Genomic DNA, 22,911 nt, shown 5'->3' on the forward strand with positions numbered 1-22,911 from the left:
CACTTGATTTCAATTTGCTTCAGAATCTGAGAAGCACATTCAGATGTGAGGAGGCACCTGCAGCTGCAAGTCATAGAAACCACCATATATACAGAAGTCCAAGTCAGCACCATACTGACCAAAAAAACAGCATAGAAAAGAATGCAAAAGAGCAAGGAAACAAAAACTCTTCCATGAAATCAACCCAGTGTAGCTGAAGTATGAATGGATCATCAGCCAAACAGTTCACATATACAACTCTCCATGTAAAATAAAACCCAGAATAATGTGGTTCTGTTAGAAAAATTAGTAACTTATAAACAAAATACAACAGAAAAGCAAGCTTTTAAGACAATTTTTCTCTTCCTCTTTGTATTAACAGGTTATCAGCAAAACCCTCCCTCTCTATTGGCAAAGCACTGCATTTCTTACATTCAGAGTTTAAGTCACCTTGAACTTGAAATTATTTAAGCCTTGTGAAAACAAAGAAATGGGAATGAATTGAGATTATTGTTTACCATGAAACCACAAGAGGAGACTGAAAATTCCTTAACTTTGCTATGTACTAAACCTCAGTAATTAAAAGATCCCGTTCTTAGGGCAGAATGCAGTAATACCCACACTTGATGCTAGGCCAACCCTGCCCTATTGCTTCAGCCCACAATTTTTGGTCTCTTGTCCCATCCTGCAGAATGAGGAGTGCTGAGGTTGCTAACACCCCTCTCTGCTCCACTGGTAATGACCACATGTTTTCCTCAAGGGATCCAAGTAATTATTAATATCTATTAATACCAAATCAAATTCAGTTCTCCTAATTGATGTGGTAGGAGCTGTAGCAGTAATTCCACTTAATGGAGACACTGCCTCTTTCCCACCGGCTCCACTCCTCCTGCCTGTAAGGGACAGCAGCGAATCAGAGCACACAAACTACACAAATGCCCATGTCAAGGGAAAACAAAGCACGCTGGAGTACTATCTGCGTGGGATCTCTGAGCCTGGACCCAGCATGTCTCTCCAGACAGTTACATAAGAACTGGGAGGATGACATGACAACACCCAGCCCAGGAGGGAGGCAGCAGGACCTGCACTGTCCCACAGCATGCATAGGCTGAATTCCATACTCTAAGGGCCGCTAGAAAAACGAATGAACAGCAGAAAGTGGGCACTTGCACGGCATTGAGACTGATAAACATTAGTTCAAACACCAGCCCAGCCCTACCTAATATGGAGCAAGTAAACATGCAAACTTTCACACATCCTGCACACTCATTAACCAGGTGGGAGAGGACAACCACAGCACTTCTTCCAGCATCTAAGGATGTATCCTAGACCCCACTGACAGTCAAATTACTGCACAAAATTTGTTCAGTTTCCAAGTAAGGCAGAAGCTCTGCTGAGCTTCAAAAGTCAGCTCCTCAAAACAGGGAGCTTGCTACTCCTTTGCACTTATGCAAACTGGTTCAGAAGGGATCTGTCGAGTTGCTCCACATGCTAGATGAAGGTTGTCAGGTAGGTCAAGACAGCAGTAATATGGAAGAGGTCTCATAGGTCACCCTTCGTCCCATGGGGCAGATATCTACCCCAGCTGGTTGCAAGGCAGCTCTGCTCGTGGGTGTAAGCAAACAGACTGATGTTGGGCATACATCATCCTATACACACAAAGAAGTCTGGTGTGGGGAAAAAAAAAGGCGATCACTTAAGAAAAAAAACCAAACACATATACTGAAGCATCTGCAACCAAGTCTCACAATTTACCATTCACATCATGTTATTCAGGGCTTTCCTCCCTCTGGCTCACCTGTGTGAGGAACATTTATTAAGCATATTTTCAGTTGTGATGGTTATTGTCACTTGACATGCTTCCTTTAAAATGTTAAAAAATTGCTATTTTGAATATCTAGTAATTTCCTGGAATGCCAGCAAAGAACTTTTCAGTAGCTGTTGTTGAATTTAACGTGAGGTTAAACAGTAGTACGATAAAAGGCATCATATATTCCTCTTACTTTATAAATCATGCTACCTTTCTAACAGCCCACGTCCTACCCAAGATGCAGCTTCACCCTTGATTTAAGACAGAAACCTGTGGGGCCAGCAGTGCTCCCTTCTCCCTGCCCACCATCTCTTCCAGCTCTTTTATGCTGGTGCTGACATGGCTGCACGTCTTCCTGACCAGCCTCACGACTGCACCCATAACAAGCACAGTGTCTGCCTCACACTGCCAAGTACTCCGCCAGCCCAGCCAAGAGCTCCAGCTGGCCTCCATGAGCACCGGGGTGATTCAAGAGGAGTGGTGTGAAGGGCAGCTGCGGAGGACAGGGGATTTCCTTGTGGGAAGCAGCTTGGACTGTGCTCACCAAAACAAATCATTAGACGTGACTAATGCCATATGTTGAGCTAATCTGACAGCAAACCTTTCAGCGTTGGTCCTGCCTCAGGTCAGCTTGCTTCTCAGCCCTCCTAGAAGCAGATTTAATCCTTTCTTCAAGTTTCCTACTCATGTTAGTTGTTCAGATCAGCTCACTGGGAAGTCAGACCAGCACCAGAAAAAAGCAGCTGGCAGCAGCCAGGTATTGTAACATGCAGATACAACTACTCCTTCCCTGCTAAGTAATGGGATATTGTCATGGCCCTATGGGTACAAAGGCTGATAAAGATCCAGTCACCTAAGAAATCAAATGCTCAATAGTGCAGACACAGTTATCTTAGAAATGAGACTCACCTTGATACAACTTCACCTCACTCTTGCGTCTGGCCTGAAAAGCAAGCAATCCTGAACCACTAATTAAGTCCAGTGACAATTCAATCCTCATCACTATGCTGCAGATGTCTATGTCTGCATCACTAGACGAATGCAGCAAATGTGACTTGCCACTATCTGGACAAGTGAAGATAGCTAAGAAGCAGCTAAAATCCAGCTGTTCAGCTAATTAGAACAGCTCACATTGATCAGCATAGGGAAATCCTTTAAGAAATGTTCACTAGCTTTTTCTTCAACCTCTTCTTACATATTCATGTGCTCATCAGTGTCACACTTGAGAATGGTATTTCAGCAACTGAACCTTCAATTTTGTGGTAGAACAGTGGCAGGATGTCAAAGCAGTTCATGGCAGCAAATGCTAACATAACACCCACCAAGCCTTGCAGCAAACTCCAGTCACCAGGTTGCAACAGCTTACACACTTAACCATGCCCAGCTTATATCTTGAAGCCTAAACACACCAATTTTGCTTTCGTGAATCTGAATCACCTGGGTCATGCATATCCCAAATGAATGGTTTCCTGATCCACAGCTAAGGACACACTAGGCAGAATTCTCTTGCTCACTTAATGTTTTCCTTATAGCAACAACCCGGGCTGCATCACATCTTGCCTTGAAGATGACTATATGAACATATCCATCACAGAAAGGCAAATCCGCAGAGCAGGAATCATCTTATTCTGAGTCTTCATTCGTCAGCCTATTTACAGACACCGCTTTCCAGTACAATGCCTGTTACAAGAAGGGAGGATCCTGCTTATTCAAGTTGGGCCAAGGAGAATGAAAATTCGCCTCTGTGCTATCTAACAGGAAATTTTTAGTCACTTTTGTGATACACCTATAAGTGCATCTTGATGGAAATTTAGAAATTATACTGTAATTGTTTTAATGGCAATTTAACTTCAGCAGTAAAATCTCCAGTAGTTGAAAGGACCTATAAATTTAAGCATACAACACCACTGTCATGCAGTACAGTAAATTAAACGCAACACAATTGAATTGCCCTAGTGACAGAAACTTGGGCTCAGCCACCCCTGTATTAAGGCTACAGAAACAGGGTGGAAAAACAAAAGGGAAGAATGCCTCTATCAGATAAAACAACTAGGCTGTAAACCGCAGCTTTTACAGACAAATTCTTTACCATTTAAACCTACGCTGTTTTTGCATTTCCAAATAGAGTGAGATGACAGTGCCCTACTTCTACAATTGAACAACGCAAAACGAAGCTTGCTTCTCAAGAACAGATCTCTGATTCAATTATTTGCACTAGCATTTCAGTCAGTAAATCAAAGTCTTCAGTAGCCCCTGACAGGTAATCCTCCTTGCCTCATATATCTCTCCATATAAAAATACAACCTGTTGGCTTACTGAGCTCCAGAACGTTCATTATTGGCATCATGGATGAATTGTATTAATCAAGAAGGATGAGTAGGACAACGGCACAGAAAACACTTGCTGACTTGTATCCACACAGCTCAATGTGTCTTTATGGGTCTTTAACTATTATAAAGCACAGATATTAGACTTTCTCCAATAGTCTGTGCAATTCACAGAGCATATAGTTAGAGTAGAAAAGCTATTTTTAAGCATCCACTTCTACAAAAGGGAGAATGGTATTTAAATGTCACGATATGACTAGAAGCACTAAAAACATTTAGTAAAAAAAAAACAAATGTTTGCTTTACAGCATAGTAACTTCAGTGTATATAAAACAAACCAGATCAAAGAAGAAAAAAAGAATGGGGCACAGATAATGAATCACCAAAAACAGTCATTTCTGCTGGCCTTCAGAAAACATAAAGGCTGGGAAGCCTAGGAAAAGAAACAGTGCATGGCTTCAGAGCAGAATGATAGGAATGAAAGGACACTGACTAGAAGAATGACAGCCCGGCAGTGGCACAAAGAGGGGGGAATGAGGTACAGTTGAGGGATCCAAAGCCAAACATTCAGATACTTGCAAGCATATGGACTACAAAGGCTACAGAGTTGTAATAAAACTGAGGGAGTACAGCGTACATGTAGCTTCTTCTGGCTAGATCTCTTTCCCGTGCCAAAATATTTAGCAAAACACAGGTCCGTTTGCTTCAACTACCACGCATCTTCCAAGGAAGGAGTTTCAGGGGCATCTTGAGGCATCGTAAGGCCTCTGTGAGTTTGAAAATGGAGTCCCGCTTCATAGGGACCCTACCACTTCTACACTCAGCAGTTAAAGCAGTATCTGTATCCTACCCAGTAAGAGATTAGTGACATGTAGTTCCTATTAGGTAACATAAAACCCAGATTTTTGAGAAGCATCTGAAATGCCAAGTTCAACCGCAGGCACAGGAATGGGATTATGAGAAGCACAATGTCAGCATGACTTCAGTTCCAAAACATCAGCTGAACACTCCAGAGAATTTCTAAGCATGTTGGAAAACACCAAGCCCTTTGACATACAGGGCTGTCACATTCTTTTCGCCTAACTCACCTTTTTTGTAGACTATCTGAACAAAGTAAGCAGCATGAAATTTGCTTGAGCTTAAGCTTTAAGTGAGTAAGGAAACAAAAGGAATTCCCTCACTGTTTTGATTGCAGGCATATATTGAGAACTAAAACATTTAGTTGTGGAAAGACACAAAGTCTATAAAATCGATATATCAATACACATGTATCAAATATACTGAAGTCTATTAACTAATGACCAAGACAAACAAAAACAATAGCATAAACACAATGTAAATGTGAACCAGCAGCCAAAAAAGTTGAGTAAGTTTTTCACAAGATCATCAGTATACAGTCACACTTGCCTCAAATTGGCCAGTTGTTAATTAATAATAGAAAAATATTTAACAATCCATAGAATCACTCATTTTCAACCCTCCCATGTTAAAGCATCAAAAAAGTACAACAACATTCATGTATACGCACGATCACATTTTGTTCCAATGAACTGTTGACTCACCCAGTTACACCCTACAATACATCAGGACCATGAACTTGTAGCACTGACCTTGACAGAATGAGCCATCCACAGAAATTAGAATTTAAAATCTCATCACCACACCCTCCATCAGACCTGTCTTTCCAGAAAGTGCACTGCACACAGCTCCAGCATGTACACCTTTATGCTTTTCCCTTCCTGCCTCCAAAAAGCACTGAAGTGTTCATTTTCTTCTATACCACAAATTCTGTCATGATTTCAGTTAGAAAAGACAAAAATTGACTGCTCAGAAACTTGCACTACATAATGATAAGCCATACATTCATACATCTGTAGGTATGCAATGCCTTTCTGTAAGTTTAAACATGATCTTAAGCTACAGTGTTTTTTATTCACTTAAAAGGATTCAGAAGCTCTGAGATTACTGTCAAGCATTTCCCCAAGACGTGTTACAGATAATTTTTCAAGTAATAGCAGGCTAGTAGTTCTGAGCACACAAGGATGTAGGTAATGTATCAGTAAAACTCATATTTGCTAGCAAAAGTTAAAGAAAAAGAAGCACGTTTTTAGATTCTCAAAATCTTGCCCAAGGGTGAAACAGAAGCACCAACCACCAAAGCTTAAAATCACACCTACATCTACTATCTGAAACACACTGCAAAAACACTATGGAGTGGGCAACAGCACTGAAGTCACTGAAGGATCATTCAAGATACATACCTCAGCAACAGAGAGGGGGACCTTGAACCACTAAGAGCACTTCCCCAGAGAAACACAACTCATCTTGGAGCAGGTTACTATACAAACACACTGCAAGTCAAGAGGAACTTCCTCTACCATCCATCGAACACCCTGATTATAATATCACGGACCTCAAATGGCAAAGGAGTCAATAGTGCAGCATCTAACAGATAGTTATAGATTCAAAGAAATAAGCATTATCATCACCTTTCCTCACTCAACTAAAATTAACTTCACTAGCAAACACCATGTAGATTAAAATGGACCTTCCTGGAGCAGCAGTAAGAAGCACCCTGCCAGCGCATTTCACAGACAGACACCAAGGCCCCGCCTGGCCTTTAAGAATCCCCAGAACACACAGCTCTTTCACATACACTTCGAGCAATGTACTACATGCCATCACAACACTATGCAGAGGAAATTGAAGGTCTGCCAAGTATCAGATTCAGCTTAATCAGACAATTGAATTAACAAAAACAAAAAAAAACGTATCTACCACTGGGATTATCCTTATCTCCTAACAACAAATTCAACCTCTGATCCTTGATCTCTAATTTTTACAAAGACAGGTTTTTGGCTTTTATATTTCTCCAGTCAGCTTAAAACCTCTGAATACAGGTTAACCTTGCATGTAATATCTCTAACCTCTGCTCCAAGCACTGACCTTAACTCAAAAGGCCGAGAACTGCTCCTGTCCTTTTTCACATATTAGATAACAACCATCTCTCCCTCTCTCCCTGTAAGTTGTCTCTGGTTGATGGCCTTTTATGTCTCTGAACTGATGACCTTTTACTTAAGACCTCCTAACTGTTTAAAACAAACCAGGTAAACCCAAAACAAATGCCTTTGAATTTTCTCAAGAAGCATCAAAGCTACAAGAGTTGGACTTGATAATCCTCACAGCTCCCTTCCAAAACAAGATACTTTTTGGTTCTATAGAGAATGAGAGCTCAGCCTCTTGTACCACAAGAGGCACAAAGTGCAGTTCTGCTGTAACAGCAGCAGGCACCAAGTTCAAACGAGTCAGAAACATTTGCATGCAACACAAGGTTAACCTGTAGCATTTCCTGCCACGGAAAACTGTGGATACTAGAAGCATATATGAATTAAATCATATGCCATTTCTTTCAACTAGTTGAACTCTACTAATTAAAATACGAATCCAGGGTTGTTTACTTCTGGAGAACATTCAAAAACTGTGATTTTTAACATGAAAATCTTGGCAAGTTTTACTTAAGCTGCTCCGAGAACATTAATGACACTTTTTTTTGTATCATCATACAACGTCAGCTGTATCACAGATGTAAATGCCTGTTCAACACCTGTTGCAAGGCAGTTACCACACTAAGGAGCAAATTTTGCCTATTTAAACACTAAGAGACATCATAGAAATAACCATGGGAACAGTAATTAAAGGAAAGAAAGAATTCTGGCATTACCACAGACCTGCCCTAGATGGAAAAAATAAGTGCTATTATTAACAGAAAGCATTGAAGCCTATTCATATGGTAAAATATTTAATTAACAGAACATATTTACTTGTCAATCCACAGAAGAAAGAAGATAGATTGGGTGGCAGGGAATGAAATCCGGTGTCCCATACTGAAGTACAGTGTGGCAGGCCTCTCCCATAGCTGTCATTACTGCCCGTGTTCCACATCACTGCTCTTTCAAGAGGTCTGGCCTACATCTACCGACAGCACTAAATGCTATTAACAGGCCTGGAAACAAGCTAGTAAAACAACACAACTGTCATTACAACAGTTGCTCAAAATGAGTTGTATACCAGGGATAGGAAAGAAGGTTCCTCAAATGGTCCAGTCACAAAATGCTATCAGAACAGACTGAGCCAGCTCTGTATTAATACTAGAAGTCACTGTGTGAGGGGGATTGGGAAGCAGAAATTCAAGTTACGTGGGAAAACAGAACTGTAACAGAAAAAAAATAAGAACCAATGAAGTTATTTCTTGCTATAAAGCATTTATTCCAAACAAAACATTGCTTGGAACAACATGAGGTCATTCATGTGGATTTATTTAATTTTTTATATTGCTGGAACTAAGTATTATGTTGTATATCAAAAGAAATTCAACAGTAATCATTATTTCTGGTTGGAGTATCACATATGGATTTCTCTCTTTAACTAGAGATCAATCTCTGCCTCAGGCCTTACAAGATTGGGAATGTTCACTGCACACAGAACAGCTGACAGTCTTGTTGCAACAATTCTACCGTGGTTAAAATGCAACAACACATACTTGTTCAAATACTTCCCACATTTAGGGTTGTATAGTCTAATTTCAGTCCTCTGTGGCAAGGACCTACTTGTGACCACATGGGTTGTAGCCTCCAATGGAACAAGCAGCATGGCTTTTTGCACTGCTGACTCTTACTTCAACTCATAGAGCTCAAAGATGGAAACAGATGAAAATGCAGTTCATATCCATCTACAGTAAGGGCTGGTGAGCCTGGTCAGGTGAGCCTGTGAAGTCGACCAAAACAAGGACAAATCCCACATTCAAATTGTAACACTAGCACTGAGCAAAATACCTCTGAAAAGAGAAATTTTCTATCAACATTTGATGATAAATGTAATGTCATACAAAAGACAAGACTACAGACTAACAATATACAGCTGCACAAACTGCACAGCAAGCATCAAATACAGTATGATAGAAGAAACTATCAGTATGACAAGCCCCACTGGGAATCATTTATCCCTCATGATACAGTCAGGATGCAATTGTAACGTGCTTTCCAAGAATACTTGATCAATCACTTCAAAATTCCACCTGAAAAAAATCAGATACTACTTGAAATAACCAGTTAGCTATGCCAGAATGATTCCCAGACAACAAAGAAGTAAAATAAAGTAGGGAAGCAGTACTCAGAAAAAAAATAAAAACCAAGAAAGAAAAAACGAACAATCTCTTCCTTCTTGTGTACATTAGAGAAAGAGGCCATGGAAACCAACACAATATAACTAGAAACTGAACTCTCCCACTCAAATTCCAGAGGTGAAGAAAAATGTAGATACTGACCTGAGTCCAACCAGAAACCTACACAAATCCTTAGGAAACTAAATCAAATTTCATGTAACAGCCCCAACACAAGTTTCTTTCAGGAAGAATCCAAAGCAATACTACTTCTCAGCTGAACCTTTACAAGCAGCCAGGTCTGCCCCTTCAGCCCCAAGACATATCCCATAGACCCTAGCAGCTCCTCCTCCTAGAAGGATTACTGTTTTCTTTGAGACTATTACAAATAACTTCGAAAAAATTCTCTTCCAGCCCTCCCTCCCACCAATCAGATAAAATCCATGTGCTATTTGTCACTGCAATGTCTTTGGAATCAAAGAACAATAATAAAGGAGAATTAAAAACATGCCCAATTAATTTGGTCCCTCACATATTACTTATAATTCCAGTTCATCCCACACCTTCCATCTACCCTACAGCCTGTTTATTTTTTGCAGGTTTAAAAGACAAAACCATCTGGCTGTTTCAAAGAGAATTACTGCTGTTTTATAGAGAATAAAATATCTAAGTGAAACAGCGTCAAAATGATATTTAAAAGGAAAGAACCATCACTGAATAATAATGTATAATCATATGCTTTCTGAAACCACCTTACTAGAACTGAGGTCTACCACAGTTGTTGACACTCTGGGCATTTATCCTAACTCAAAGGAGAACAGCCTTGCATTCAGATGGGTCTTGGAACCTTCCAATGGGATCTCCTTAGACAGGTGATGTAACAGCAAAGCTTGCTTGTGTATACAGGACTCCCAAAGGAACACTGAAATTCTATCAGCGAAGAAGCGTGATTTGTTTGCTTTTTATTCATCTAACAGCCCCTTAATTCTCAGCATTATTTCCGATTGTGAATTAACATCAGCACTGGAGAGTGGCCCAGACAAGAAAAGAAACTGTTCAGGGCATCACAGTCCTTCAAAATTCCCCTTGCAAATACAAAGAACAGAATGCTTTTTTATTAAAACAAATCCCACTAGTCTGTTTAAGAATAACGAGTCTGGAACTTTGGTCAGGATGCTCCATTCACAACAACTCTTCACTGCTACCTGTGAGATGGACTGCCAAAAATCCCAACACAAAAGCAAAAAAAAAATAGTGACATTAAAACAGACATCTGTAGCCATGAGCTCCAGACACTCACAAGATAGTTAATTGCAAACAACGAAGCTAAACCCATCTTCAATTAATTCCTCTGCTCTACCTACAATCATTTATTTCTCATTTTGAGCTAAGTAAAAACTGAACAAGGAAAATTAATATTGCAAAGAGGAAACTAAACAATGATTTACTGAGGCAAGGAAGCTAGCAAAGAAACACACTGCACAAAACTGCTCCAGCTTACACGTCTCTGGGGAGACACATCACTGACACACACAGCATGTGATACTCCAAAGAAAAAAAATATGATAAACAAAGGATAGACACACAAGCATATTCCAGTCTCGAGTCACACCACTTCAAAACCACATTTAACCAGTAAGATTACACCAGGCTCCAAGCAGCTGAACACAAAATTCAGGTCTTGGTGGGAAAAAAAAAACTGAGCCACATGGTTCTTCTTTTCAGATGCCAACAACAAAAGTCATGATATCAAGCCCCTGCTTCCATCTCCACCACTGATTTATGGTGCAACTTGCAAGAAATCAGTCTGCCTCCCTCTGCTGAACCCACTTCATCTGTAAAATTGAGTCACAGTTCTTTTTTCTCCTAGGAGATCAGCATTCTGCTCCAACTAACCATATGAGCACTGATAACGGCCCAAAGGAGGGAATGAAACTGCCTTTTGAAGTAGCACAGGCTTAGCTCAGCTCAAGGCAATTGTGAAACTGCACCCTCAGGGCTTGGGAAGGAGATGAGATTTCTGCAGAAGTACTTATTACATCCATCTCTGACTTATTGGGAGCATACACAACTAAGACCTTCCTCTTTTCCACACGCTAGAAATAAGCATAGGCTGAACAGACAACTGCTACATCTCCACCTTAAAAATTGAAAAGCTAATTATACGTAAAAAGAATGCAACATTAAAACTAATGTCAAGTCTAACATTTGCTCCTTCTTCTAAACACAACCCTGCACTATACGTTAGCAAGCTTTGAAGTATTAAACTTCACAATGGCTTCACAACCTCTATAATTCAAGTGGAAATTGAATAACATTTGACTGCATTGTCTAGCCTGTGCCTTAAGACTCAACTCGTGCATGCTCCTTTAAAGCCATAAGAGCCTAATTAAAATGTGTCTTTCAGCTGAGACTTCACAGATGACTTAGGAAAACACATTAAGATACAGTCACAGCACTATTGTAATATTTATTAAGTACCATTTCTTCAGATCAACGTTACCTGGCAGAGGAAAGAGAAATGCAGAGAAGCTTTCACTAATGGAATTCTGCTACACAAAAACCTAAAACCAAAGTAAGATACAAAATACCATTCATAAAAATGACAGCTTGGTTTACCAGAAGCTCACTAAAAGAAACTGTAGCTCCTTTGATCAGCTATTTCAAGTGCTCCTTTATAAAGGAACAAAAGCTGATTGTATTGTTGGCTTGATATATTTAAGATGGAAAAAAAAAGATCAATTTTACTCAATCAAACGAAGGGATTCAGCCATAAAAGAACTTTAGTAAATTACAGACGATCAGCAGGTGCATTACATGCCAATAAAGCTTACAGTCTATTTTAGGAACAAATGAACAATTTCATCGAATCACAGAACCCTTAGAGCTGGAAAGGACTTCAGAAGGTCATCTAGTCCAACTCCCCTGGAATGCACAGAGATATCACAGCTAGATCAGGTTGCCCAGAGCCTGATCCACTCTGGACTTGAAATTCTCCACAAGCACAGCATCTACGATATCCCTAGTCAACCTAATCCAGTGCCTCACCACCCTCAATGTAAAATATTTTTTCCTTATATTTAACATAAATCTACCCTCTTTGAGCTTGAAACCGTTTCCCCTTGTTCTATCGCCACACACCCTGCTAGGAGTCCATCCCCTTTTTTCCTGTAGCCTCCTTTCAGATACCCAGCTTCTTCTCCATTTTGAGGGCAAATATTCACAGTAGTCTTAGATTTAAAATTCAAAATCTTACTTCACATGGAGTGATTGATACACAACTAGATCTACCAAAAAATCATTACATTCTCGAGTTAACACCATCCTCTCAACTCCAAGGTGAAATCGACTACCGTGAGTTATATCACAAGATAGTGTTTCATGATTCTATGGTCTGCAGTCCTTAATCCAAAGGTTAAAATCCAACAACAAAACACAACACAGCGTTGTTAATCCTGTTCCTTCTGTGAAATTTAGTCATGTTCAAGGACTAACTAGAACCACACAGATACCTGCAATCTTCTACTCTATCATTACTATGTAATTTGCAGTGTGAAAACATTTAGAGATGTAAGACTAAAGGACCTAATACTTTTGACTTAATTGAGCAGTGCGTGACCCGACAGTAAAATGAAGTAAGAATAATCATTACCAATTGTTGTTGCTGAATAGACACATTTTTAATACTACCAGGAATTTAATAATTGGAGGATGGTTAATATTAGGTCACAAAATTACATGTCCCTAAGTATAATTTAGCATAGTAATAGGTATTATCTTGATTCATGGAACACCTGTTTTGGTCTCATTAATGTCCCAGTATGTAAGAAAAAATAAATAAAAATCGAGGCAGTGGCACACAAGGCTATTTTCTGAGAGTAGACAATCTCTCCTGTATAGCAGACTGTTGCTAACAAAGAAATAAGGGGTTTCCCTCCTTTATAAACATCAACTAAGGTCTTTGTTTATCCAATCCCCAAGTTTCCCAGCCTCATCCAAGATCCCACTTAAGCTCCTCACAATCCCAAGGAATACAGTCTTAGGATCTTTTTACTCAGCTCATCATTCTGTGGACTGAAGCAGCCTCTCAGAGCCTGAAAAAGATATAATATGGTGACATTAGGGCTTTTTTTTGTTTCTTTTTGTCCCAATGTTCCACATTCATGATAAAAGAACTCAGCAGAGCTTTGTATGATGTAAATTACTACTTCTCTGTCTCTATCATTAAGATTTACACCAACTGTTCCACCTCTGAATATCTTAAGGTTCACGGCGTACACCCTTCATGCAGTTGACTAGTATCCCCAAGTTCACCTCAATTTTCTTTACACTAATTTTACACTCATTCCGGTTCAGAAATACTTGATAGACTTTGTATTCCAAGTGAATTACCTGCTAGGTAGCTTTGTTCAGCTTTAGAGCGTGAGAGGGATGTTATAATGCACTTTAAAGATGCATCCCACAACATGCAGCTTAACAACAACAACAAAAATGGAAAAGATGCCACTAAGCTATTTTATTTTGCCTTTCCCTCATCACAAGCTGCCCCAAGAGAGGAAAAGGTCATGGCTGCAGACACTCATCAGAAAACGGCATACATATTCCCCAGAGTAATTCAAACAGCTCTGAAATGCAGCCTGCATTACATGAGAAATAATGCACTCTAGTTTAATTCAAGTCTCAGATGCTTCAGTATTTAGTTTTCCTCAGTTTTTACGGCTAGAAAAGCTGGTCTCCTGGCACCTGCAGCTCCCTTCCCGGAGACGACATGGGCAGGCTGGGGATAAGAATCTCATCCAGCAATCCATCACACAAAATTAGAACACTGCCATTAAAGTATGAGATGAACCGCAGAGTATAGAAATATCAATTAGAAGAATAGATCATTTAAATAAGGCAGGCTGCTTCTGCTGTGGCCACAGAGCAGCCACCAGACACGCACAGAACCACACTGTCCTTTTAACAATGACTTTACAATGACTTTAACAATGAAGTTACAGTTCCCTCCATTCTTTTAGCAATAAGAGCTATTCCAATGTACTGAAAAAATGTAACAACAGAAATGAGACCAAAATAAAATGAAAAGGTCTTATCACATCTGAATGCTGGGCACCGGAGATGTTCTACAGAAAGGTACATCAGGAAGGAGTGGGAACCATTGCTCATTAGTCTGTTTAAAGATTAAAAATCCTTGATTTTAATCACTTGATTAAAATCCCATTATCCATCACTGGATATGGAGTTTTTAATCCTTAACAAAGAGAACTGATCCAAGAGTTTGTAAATAAGGCAAAACGGAACCTTTTTTTTTCTTTTTTTAAATTAGAGGAGAAAAAAAGTTTGAGAAAATTCAGAATAACTAACAGAAAGTGTGGCCTTACAAATCAATAGCTTTGGAAGTCTCTGGCAGCTTCAGATGGAAATTCTGGATAAAAATAAAATGTTCATATGTGCGTGTTTCGCATCTTTTTGCTTGCTTTTCCCAGTTTTGAAGTCTTAGGGATGAGAGGATCAGAGTTAACAGGATAAAGCGTAGCTACCCTTCACTGAAACAAGAATTATTTTCCCTGCTACTAAAGCCAAAGCTCTAAAGAATACAGAACAGAAAGTGGTGAGTGGCTTCCTGTGAAAAATCACTTCTATCAAACAACCACATATATGATAATAAACATTTTCAACTTCAAGTGCACACAATTACACTATAGGGAGCCCTGATAATTCCTCCAACAAATTCACACATATGGGTAATTGTCTCATTTTGCTTATCACATAAAATTATTTAGTTTTTTGTTGTTGGTTGTTTCCTCGCTGTTTTGTGGTTTGTTTTTTTTTATTTTACTGTTACCAAAACAGAGACATAGAAGAAAACCATCTTTTTTATTTTGGCTAATTTCGTAATTCGTCCCATAATACAAAAGAAAAAAAAGTACAGAAAAGAAGGAAAACAAGTGAAGAATAAACACAGGAATATGGTTCTTACCCTGAAGAGCGGCAGTCTGGTTTATTTCTCTCAGAGCGATCTGTGAGAAAGGAGGCAGAGTATCAGCACAAAACTTGGATGTTCTTTATACTAGCATACTAGCAATACTAGCACAAAATTCTTACAAGAACTATCACACCATATGACTAGTAAGAAAAAAGCTTCTGGCATAAAGGTTCTGGCATAAAACTTTTTCTATACTGGACTACTCAGTTGGAGAGAAAGTGAAGTCATTGCAAGTTTGAAATCTGTTAAAATTCCTCTACGCAAAATAGAACTTAATGTTCTACATTAGTGCTTTAGAAGCTTTCCCTCCCCTAAAATGAATAGGATTTTAGTTTACGGTAAAAATAAGGGAGAGGGAAGAGGAAAAAAGAAAAACCACAGATTACTCAGCGCAAAAAAATCATTCCATGAATCACAGCTGGCAGAATTCCCTAACAGGATGGGAGAGAAATCAGCAGCTGGTTGCAGCAACATCTGCAAATACACTGAACGCATGGCAGCCCGTCATTAACTCTTCCACTTCTGGATGTTCTAGACACTGAATCTTTCTGTGCTTTCACAAAGGGTTTGTTTATTCAGTGAGCACGTTGAGTAGATTATTTACAATAATGAGATGGACTAGCAATAACAATCTATACAGTACGATCACACAAACTCATATATGCATGTTCTGACAAACAATTTTTCAGCCCTAGATATATGTCTGTGTTGTGACTGATTTCTGAAAGCTCCAGTGCACAAAGGAAATATTAAACACTTGTAAGGGTAAGATCTATCAGACAAGCATTTTAAACGCCTATCATTGATGTGCTATTGGTTATGCTCAGTCCAGAATACTGCTTACCACAAGATTTCAGAAATACCTGGAAGAGAAAATGAGATTTGTGTCCTCCTAAAACACACATATTCTCAAATTAGATGGGGTAATATGAAGGATATTCTTATACCTACAGGTATCTACTCTGACCATGGTGTCTTCGCTTCTGATTTTGTACGCTTACTCAAAAACAAGCTACTTCCCCTCTGTTAATAAACAGTTCATTGAAATGGCTCTTTAAACAGAAGAGTAGGAGTCCAGGAAGAAAACAAAACATACAGACTGCATTTTGAGCTCTAACGCTCTACACAGAGTCATTTTTACTTTCATTTTTTTTTCCTTTTATTAGCATGTTTGTTTGTACAGCTTTCTCTCACATACAGAAGGAATATTTTCCTCTTCCAAGTCTTATGTGCTTATGTGATTATGTTTTGATTAAAATTAAATAAAAAAACATGCCAGTTGTGCTCTACAAAATATCTAATGCTTTTTTCACCCACAAGTGCTCTTATAGAGCTGTCATAGCCATACAGTACATAATTTATTGTGTTTCTGACTCACAGTGCTCTCCATCACACAACATGCTATTCTCTTAGCTAGAAACAGCATGCAATAGCACAAACCAGAGATACACCAGCAGCTCAAAGACACACAGAAAGGCCCCCTCCATCTCTGTTACTTGTTCATAGAACTCCCTTATCTGTGAGTATGCAAAAAAAACCACCAAACCCACAAAACCCAACAAGCAGTCAGCACTTCCCACTGAAATCTGCTTGCCATCTGTTGCTTGTTATCAGTGTTCCCTGCTATTTACACAGCCACAGTCTATGAGAATACAGAGAAAACCTTCCCACTTCTAAGCAGATACAGTATTTGGAACCAGGAGAAGGAAACAAAGGAGACACAGTAGAAGCAAACGCAGGCTCTCTGGGTTCTCCCCCTCAGCCCACACTCTAGCAGCAGATCCACCACAGCCCACACCAGTGAACCTGCTAGCTCAGGGTATTGCTGCAATTCCCCTCTCTATTTCTTTTCTTTTCAATACTGAAACAGAAAGCATTACTGTTGCCTTTACATATCTTGTTTACAGCTACATATAGAGAAAGAACATCACCCACATACACTATAGGCCTTACCAATAATTAGAAAGAAATGCAATCCAACAAGCATACAGCTAGCTCTCCAAAGAAGAAAAAATAACCTTAAATGTGTACAGATTCTATAGAATTTAATATATATATTTTTAAATACTACATGTAACAAGAGACACAAAGAGTTGACTCTTTATGTGCTGTGTAGGTACTCTGTGCAAGCACCAAATCAAATAATGCCACACACCTCTAAGACATGTATACAGAATGAACATGCAAATCGTCATGTATATTACATGTTCAATACATATTTATAAACATAGGTATATATTAAATATAAACTCATGCACAGATCCCAAACTGCACGCCCACAATTGGCTCCCTATTAACTCCATGTTCCTTATGCAACTGCAATCACTGATTTCTTCCTTCAGAAATAAGGCATTAGAAACAAAGATCCAAAAATCAAATCTTGCACCCTGGATTGTCTTCCATGCCAAGGAAACAAACTGCTACAGAACAGTATAGAACACAACGCCCTCCCAGCATGACAGAGCATGTCCTTCAATTCTAAAATCAAAGGCAAAAAACAAATAACAGACTAGAGCAAACACAGACTGCACACTGGGCTACCATGCACAGTTGAGAGGGTAGTCCACATCCAGATATAAGAAAACTACTTGCAAAAAACCTACTTCCAATGACAGGCACTGCCTTCCCAAAACAAGCTTCCACACATGAGATGCTTGTACTAACTTCTATCTCTATGCTGCTTAAGTAATACAATTCCTTACTGTGAGGGTGCTCACAGCCAAATGAGCCAGAAATAGCAAAACCTTTGCTGCCCTTAAACAAATACAGCCTGCATGGGAGGAGTGCAACATCCTCAATCAGCAGCAGGATGCAGTACAAAAGTCAAGGAGCTGGCAGGTGGAGCAGATGAGGCAGAAAGAAGTCAGAGACTCCTGTCTGAGGCTGGGAAGACCACTGCCAAATTTTAAACACAGAAGGATCAATGAAAACACTGGGAGGGCAAGGATGTGCTCTCGATACTACAGCTGCTCAGCAAAATCTAGTGTTTATACAGACAAAGCATACTATATATATTCCATGAACATGCTATGCCTTCTTTCAGCATTCAAAACTGAGCAGCAGACAGAAACATCATACTCTAGTCGCTCTTAGAAAGGGTCAGGTTTCTTTAACTGGCAACTTCCTCAACCCAAAAGAACAGGAAAAATATCTTCTTGGTTTTTATTCCCAAAGAAATTACAAACAGCCATCAGGATAAAAATAAGTGAAAGCACTTTATTTCAGTTTTCCTGCAAATCCAGAATATCTTTCTGCCAACGAGACCACCAAATCAGACAAATGTGGCTTTCAAATCACAATCTCTTGCTTTTGAAATATTAGGGAAAAAAAACCACCAAAACAAAACAAAAAAAGCAAGGGAAAAGGTAACTCACACCAAGAAGAGACAATGTTTTTCTCTGTTTACTTCGCAAGACTCTCCAAGCTATGTTGTTGCTAAGAGTGGCTTCAACTGAGAAATGTGTTCTCACTAGAAAAAAATTTAAGCATAAACATGAAATACTGTTCAAAAAGGAGTGGAAAGTTAACAGACATTCTGCTGCTTCAAACCTGCAAAGCGAGTGGGGAACCTCCAATGCAGTCCTCTCTTGAGATAAAACTTTCCACTCTTAATCCCACCCCTCTTTTCACAAAGCTGAACTAGCCAAAGGGTGGGACATAGTTTTTCCACCCCAAGGAAAAAATACATTTTCCTCCTAACTACAGCTTGAATAGAGAAGCTGCCACAGGATGCAGGACATTGTAGCCACCTCCAGGAAGAGGCTTCCATACAGCAAGCCCATCTGTGCCACTCTTCTTTTCGACCCATGATTGCGCTGCAGTGACTTCATAATGAATAGTAGTAGGAGATGATTTTAACAGCTCTTCTGCAGCAATGGCTGACCTCTGTATGAACTAGGCAACAGGAGCAGAGGGGTCCTCAGGAACAGTGTTACCAGTGCAGAAATTAAACATTCTCCCGTGAAAAGATGTGTATTTGTGCACAATCTTAGATGGTAGTTGTTGCATTTGCACTGAGATAAACTATAGCAACCACCGTTGCTGCCATGTTTCTGTCTTCCATTTTGTTAAGGCAGGATGTGGTTCAGGGCAGCTCCTGCTCCTTTTAGCACTTCTCTCAGATAACAAGTCGTAACAACGCAAATTAATTCCACCCTATAGAATCTACAATGAATTTCATTCAATTTGATTAGAAGCTGCTACACAATAAAACACACAAGTCAGAGTATTTATCAATATATTTTAGCATTGTAACCACAGAGTCCCTTATCAGTTGTTTGAAAGACAGAAAGCATGAGGAGAAATTAATGAGAAACTTGGAAGAAACTTTTCTCATTAAGTTTGACACATAGCTTTCCCCTTCCACCAGAAGGCCACAAAAGCAGAACACAGAGTTTACAATAGTAAGGGCAGACAGCTTTTACACCTGCTTTAAATTCTACAGTACACTACTAACTTTCAGAGCAGTAAATTGGGAAAAGAATGAATTACATACCCCACCGCTCCCTGCAATGAAATGGCACTGGCACTATAATACCAAACAGAGCCTTGTAAGCACACAGTTTATTCTTGGAAATAATGCTGGACTGATGTACAGCCGAGGGGAAAGAAACAAACAAATACAGCCACAAGAATACACTGAACCTCCCTGGGTGAGTATTTAACCTTGAGACCTACTGACCACAATAAAGCTTCTAATTATCCAAAGAACATATGTTTCACTTGCTAAAGAGATTAACAACAAGCTACGTTCACCTTTAAAGCTTTTTGTGCACTTGTGCAATATAGAAATGAAGAAAATAATTTACATATCTGCTAGTGCTACATTTGCTTCTGATTTGTTTTTTTGCAGGAGGTTACACCTGCATTGCTACACCAGAATTCTCTGTGCACTGGTGTAAACACATATTCCAGCCAGAAGAGAGAGGCTGATGGAGAACCAGCAAGGAAAGGGACCGCATAAGCTCTCACTGCTCCCAAAAACTGCCTATGCTGTAAGAAACAGGACCACGCTCAGCACTGGTTACCTGCACTGAAGACATGAATAGTAGAACTACATGAGCAATTAAGTATGTGCAGCAGATACATATGGGAAAACACTTGTAAATTTTCTGTTTAAAGTTCAGAAGGCACATTTGTTCCCAAAGCTCTATTTTCAAGAGCAGAGTAACTTTTGAAGGTACAAATAAGCACACGTTCAGATATGGCATTATAACTGGCCAGTGCAACAACAATGTACTTCAGGTACATAACACTAAGGCAGACACAGGTAACCACATACCTTCAGTAGCACAGGGGAAACTATGAAGAACCCTGCCACCTAATAGTGGTACTTTCATAGAGGAAAGTAGAAATTGAATCACATTTTTCCATAAAAATTGGTAACCACAAAATATCTTCCTGTGTAGGTACTTAAAAAAGTTGATGTTTACATCTCTGAAAAACATTTTGCTGATGCTGCTACCATCAGCAATAACAAAGTTACCTTTCAAGAGGATGGTACTAACATTTTCTTACCAGCACTGTAGGACACCTGCCTAGGTTTTTATTATACCTCAAAAAGACAAAAGGGCAATCTTACACTAGGTCTGTCCGTCATAAGGTGTCAATACACAACATGGAATAAATGCAACACAGACACTTGAATAAATTCCCAGTTCCTACACCCCATATTTTATAGGAGTATAAGAGTATTTTTTATGAGCTATTTTTTTAGTTTATTTTTTGAGAGTTTTTTTTTTAAAGTAACTGCATTCAAGATCTAAAGGTATTGAGTGATTTTCCTCCTTGTGGGTTTGTGAACCAGCACATCCCACATCAAGAACCACAAGCTTTGAGCATCTGTGCATAGACACATTCACCTGAAACAACATGCCCTTTTGTGTTATTTATAATGAAGACTGTTACTACATCTCAGGTAATTGCTTATAACTTTTGTGAAATCATATCCTATTTCACAACTTCAAAAAATAAACTTCATTTGTGAATGACTGATATATAGTAAGGTGATCTATTTTAGGATGCAAAACACTAAGCTAATGTTACTTTCCTCCAAAACCCAACAAACCTCCCCTAATCCCGCCATCACTTAAGGGTAATTAAAAGTTTCCTGAATTTGCTTACTCAAAATGTGTTCCTACTTCTGAGGCAAACCTCAACTCATTTCTCCAGGGTAATCTTATGCATTATGCACTTATAAGTTAAGTCCCATTTAATGTGAAACATGAATTCACAACAAGGTGCTGTTGAGCAGTATCAGCTGAAGATATTCCCACTTCTATAGCAGCAGCAGCAACCAATTCAGCATTAAAACAAACTGAAGAAGTCTTTCTGGCTTACGTGAACTCACTGACAGCAATGTTGACAGCACAGCTTCCAAAACTGGAATTCAAGCATTATTATTAATGAAAAAAATGCAAAGATCTGTATTTGGGAAGGGATTTGGAGAAAAGAAGTGTGAAAAGCTGTAGAAAAACACTAAAATAAAAGATTTTAACATGCTAAATCATAAAAGAACAGAACTATAAAAAGTTAACTACACCAGACAAGTAAGAATGCTCATTTCTCTTAAGATACCATTGAAATACTCAGTAGATGAGTATCAAATACTCTACACCCTTGTTAAAATTGTTTACTCACTCCTAATAAAGACACAAAAATCTTGATCTGTTACTTTGCAGTGCTTCCTATGAAAGTACATTTGACATAAGTCCAGAAACTAGACCAGATATCAGAAAATTCTCTGCTGTGAGAGCAGTGAGTCAATGGAACAGCTTGCACACTGTGGTTGTCAAAGCCCCTTTCCTGTAAGTGTTCAAGGCTGGATAGGGCTATGAACAAATACCATACAAATATATGAACAAATACCAGCCACTGTTCCAACTCTTCATTGCCTTGGAGAAACAGTTCCACACACAAGCACATCCAAACCTTACCTCTTCCCTATCCTGCTCCTGTGCATACACCAAAGGTGTCACGGGATCCAGCAGAGAAAATTCAATCCATTCTAATAAGCATCTCAAATTTCCTCTCTTGCCAAGAGCATTACAACATGCTCAACTAGTTTTTGATGATGGACCCACCACTGCCAACTTGACAGCAAATGGAGAACAGAAGTATGCCTCAAGTCACAGTAGCAGCTGCTACACCTTTCCAGAGTAGATGCTAGTGATCTACAGAGTTGTGCATATGGAAGAAGATTCTTCATTCTCTTGACGTTATGCCTATTACTGCTTGAAACATGACAACGGCAGCATTACACCACCTCCTGTCAGCAGTACCACACTTACAATCATCTACACTCAAAGTTCTGAAAAAGTCTTGGAAGAGACCCTCAAGATCACCAAGTCCAACCATCAACCCAAAAGACTGACACAAGCTTTTGACAAATCACAAAGCTTGCAGTACTTATCGTGAGATAACAGTGGCATTTAATGATATTTCCCAAGTACTAGGTAAAAAGACAGATTAACTTTAAAACTTCTCCTTCGATCCAAAATCCCATCATTTCTATAAGTTTCTGTTCCACAGATTTACAGCCCAGACAAACATAAAATGAATACAACACACTGAGGGAACAATTTATTATTTGAAAGTTACCAAAATGCTGAGTCTGTTCCCAGGCTCTTAAGTCCCATCACTCACACAGGAC

At 39.3% G+C, this 22,911-nt stretch overlaps 1 protein-coding gene across 1 annotated transcript in view; it reads right to left on the bottom strand.

The window, feature by feature from the left end:
* SH3D19 (SH3 domain containing 19) overlaps positions 1–22,911 on the bottom strand; it is a 71,170-nt gene that overhangs the window by 40,277 nt on the left and 7,982 nt on the right. The window contains 1 exon segment of the mRNA XM_065736430.1: positions 15,255–15,294. Coding sequence (XP_065592502.1) covers positions 15,255–15,294 — 40 coding nt within the window.

The sequence above is a fragment of the Cyrtonyx montezumae genome, unplaced genomic scaffold (genome assembly GCF_038088225.1).
Source record: "Cyrtonyx montezumae isolate F1298 unplaced genomic scaffold, pur_monq_1.0 scaffold_2, whole genome shotgun sequence".
Lineage (NCBI taxonomy): Eukaryota > Metazoa > Chordata > Aves > Galliformes > Odontophoridae > Cyrtonyx > Cyrtonyx montezumae.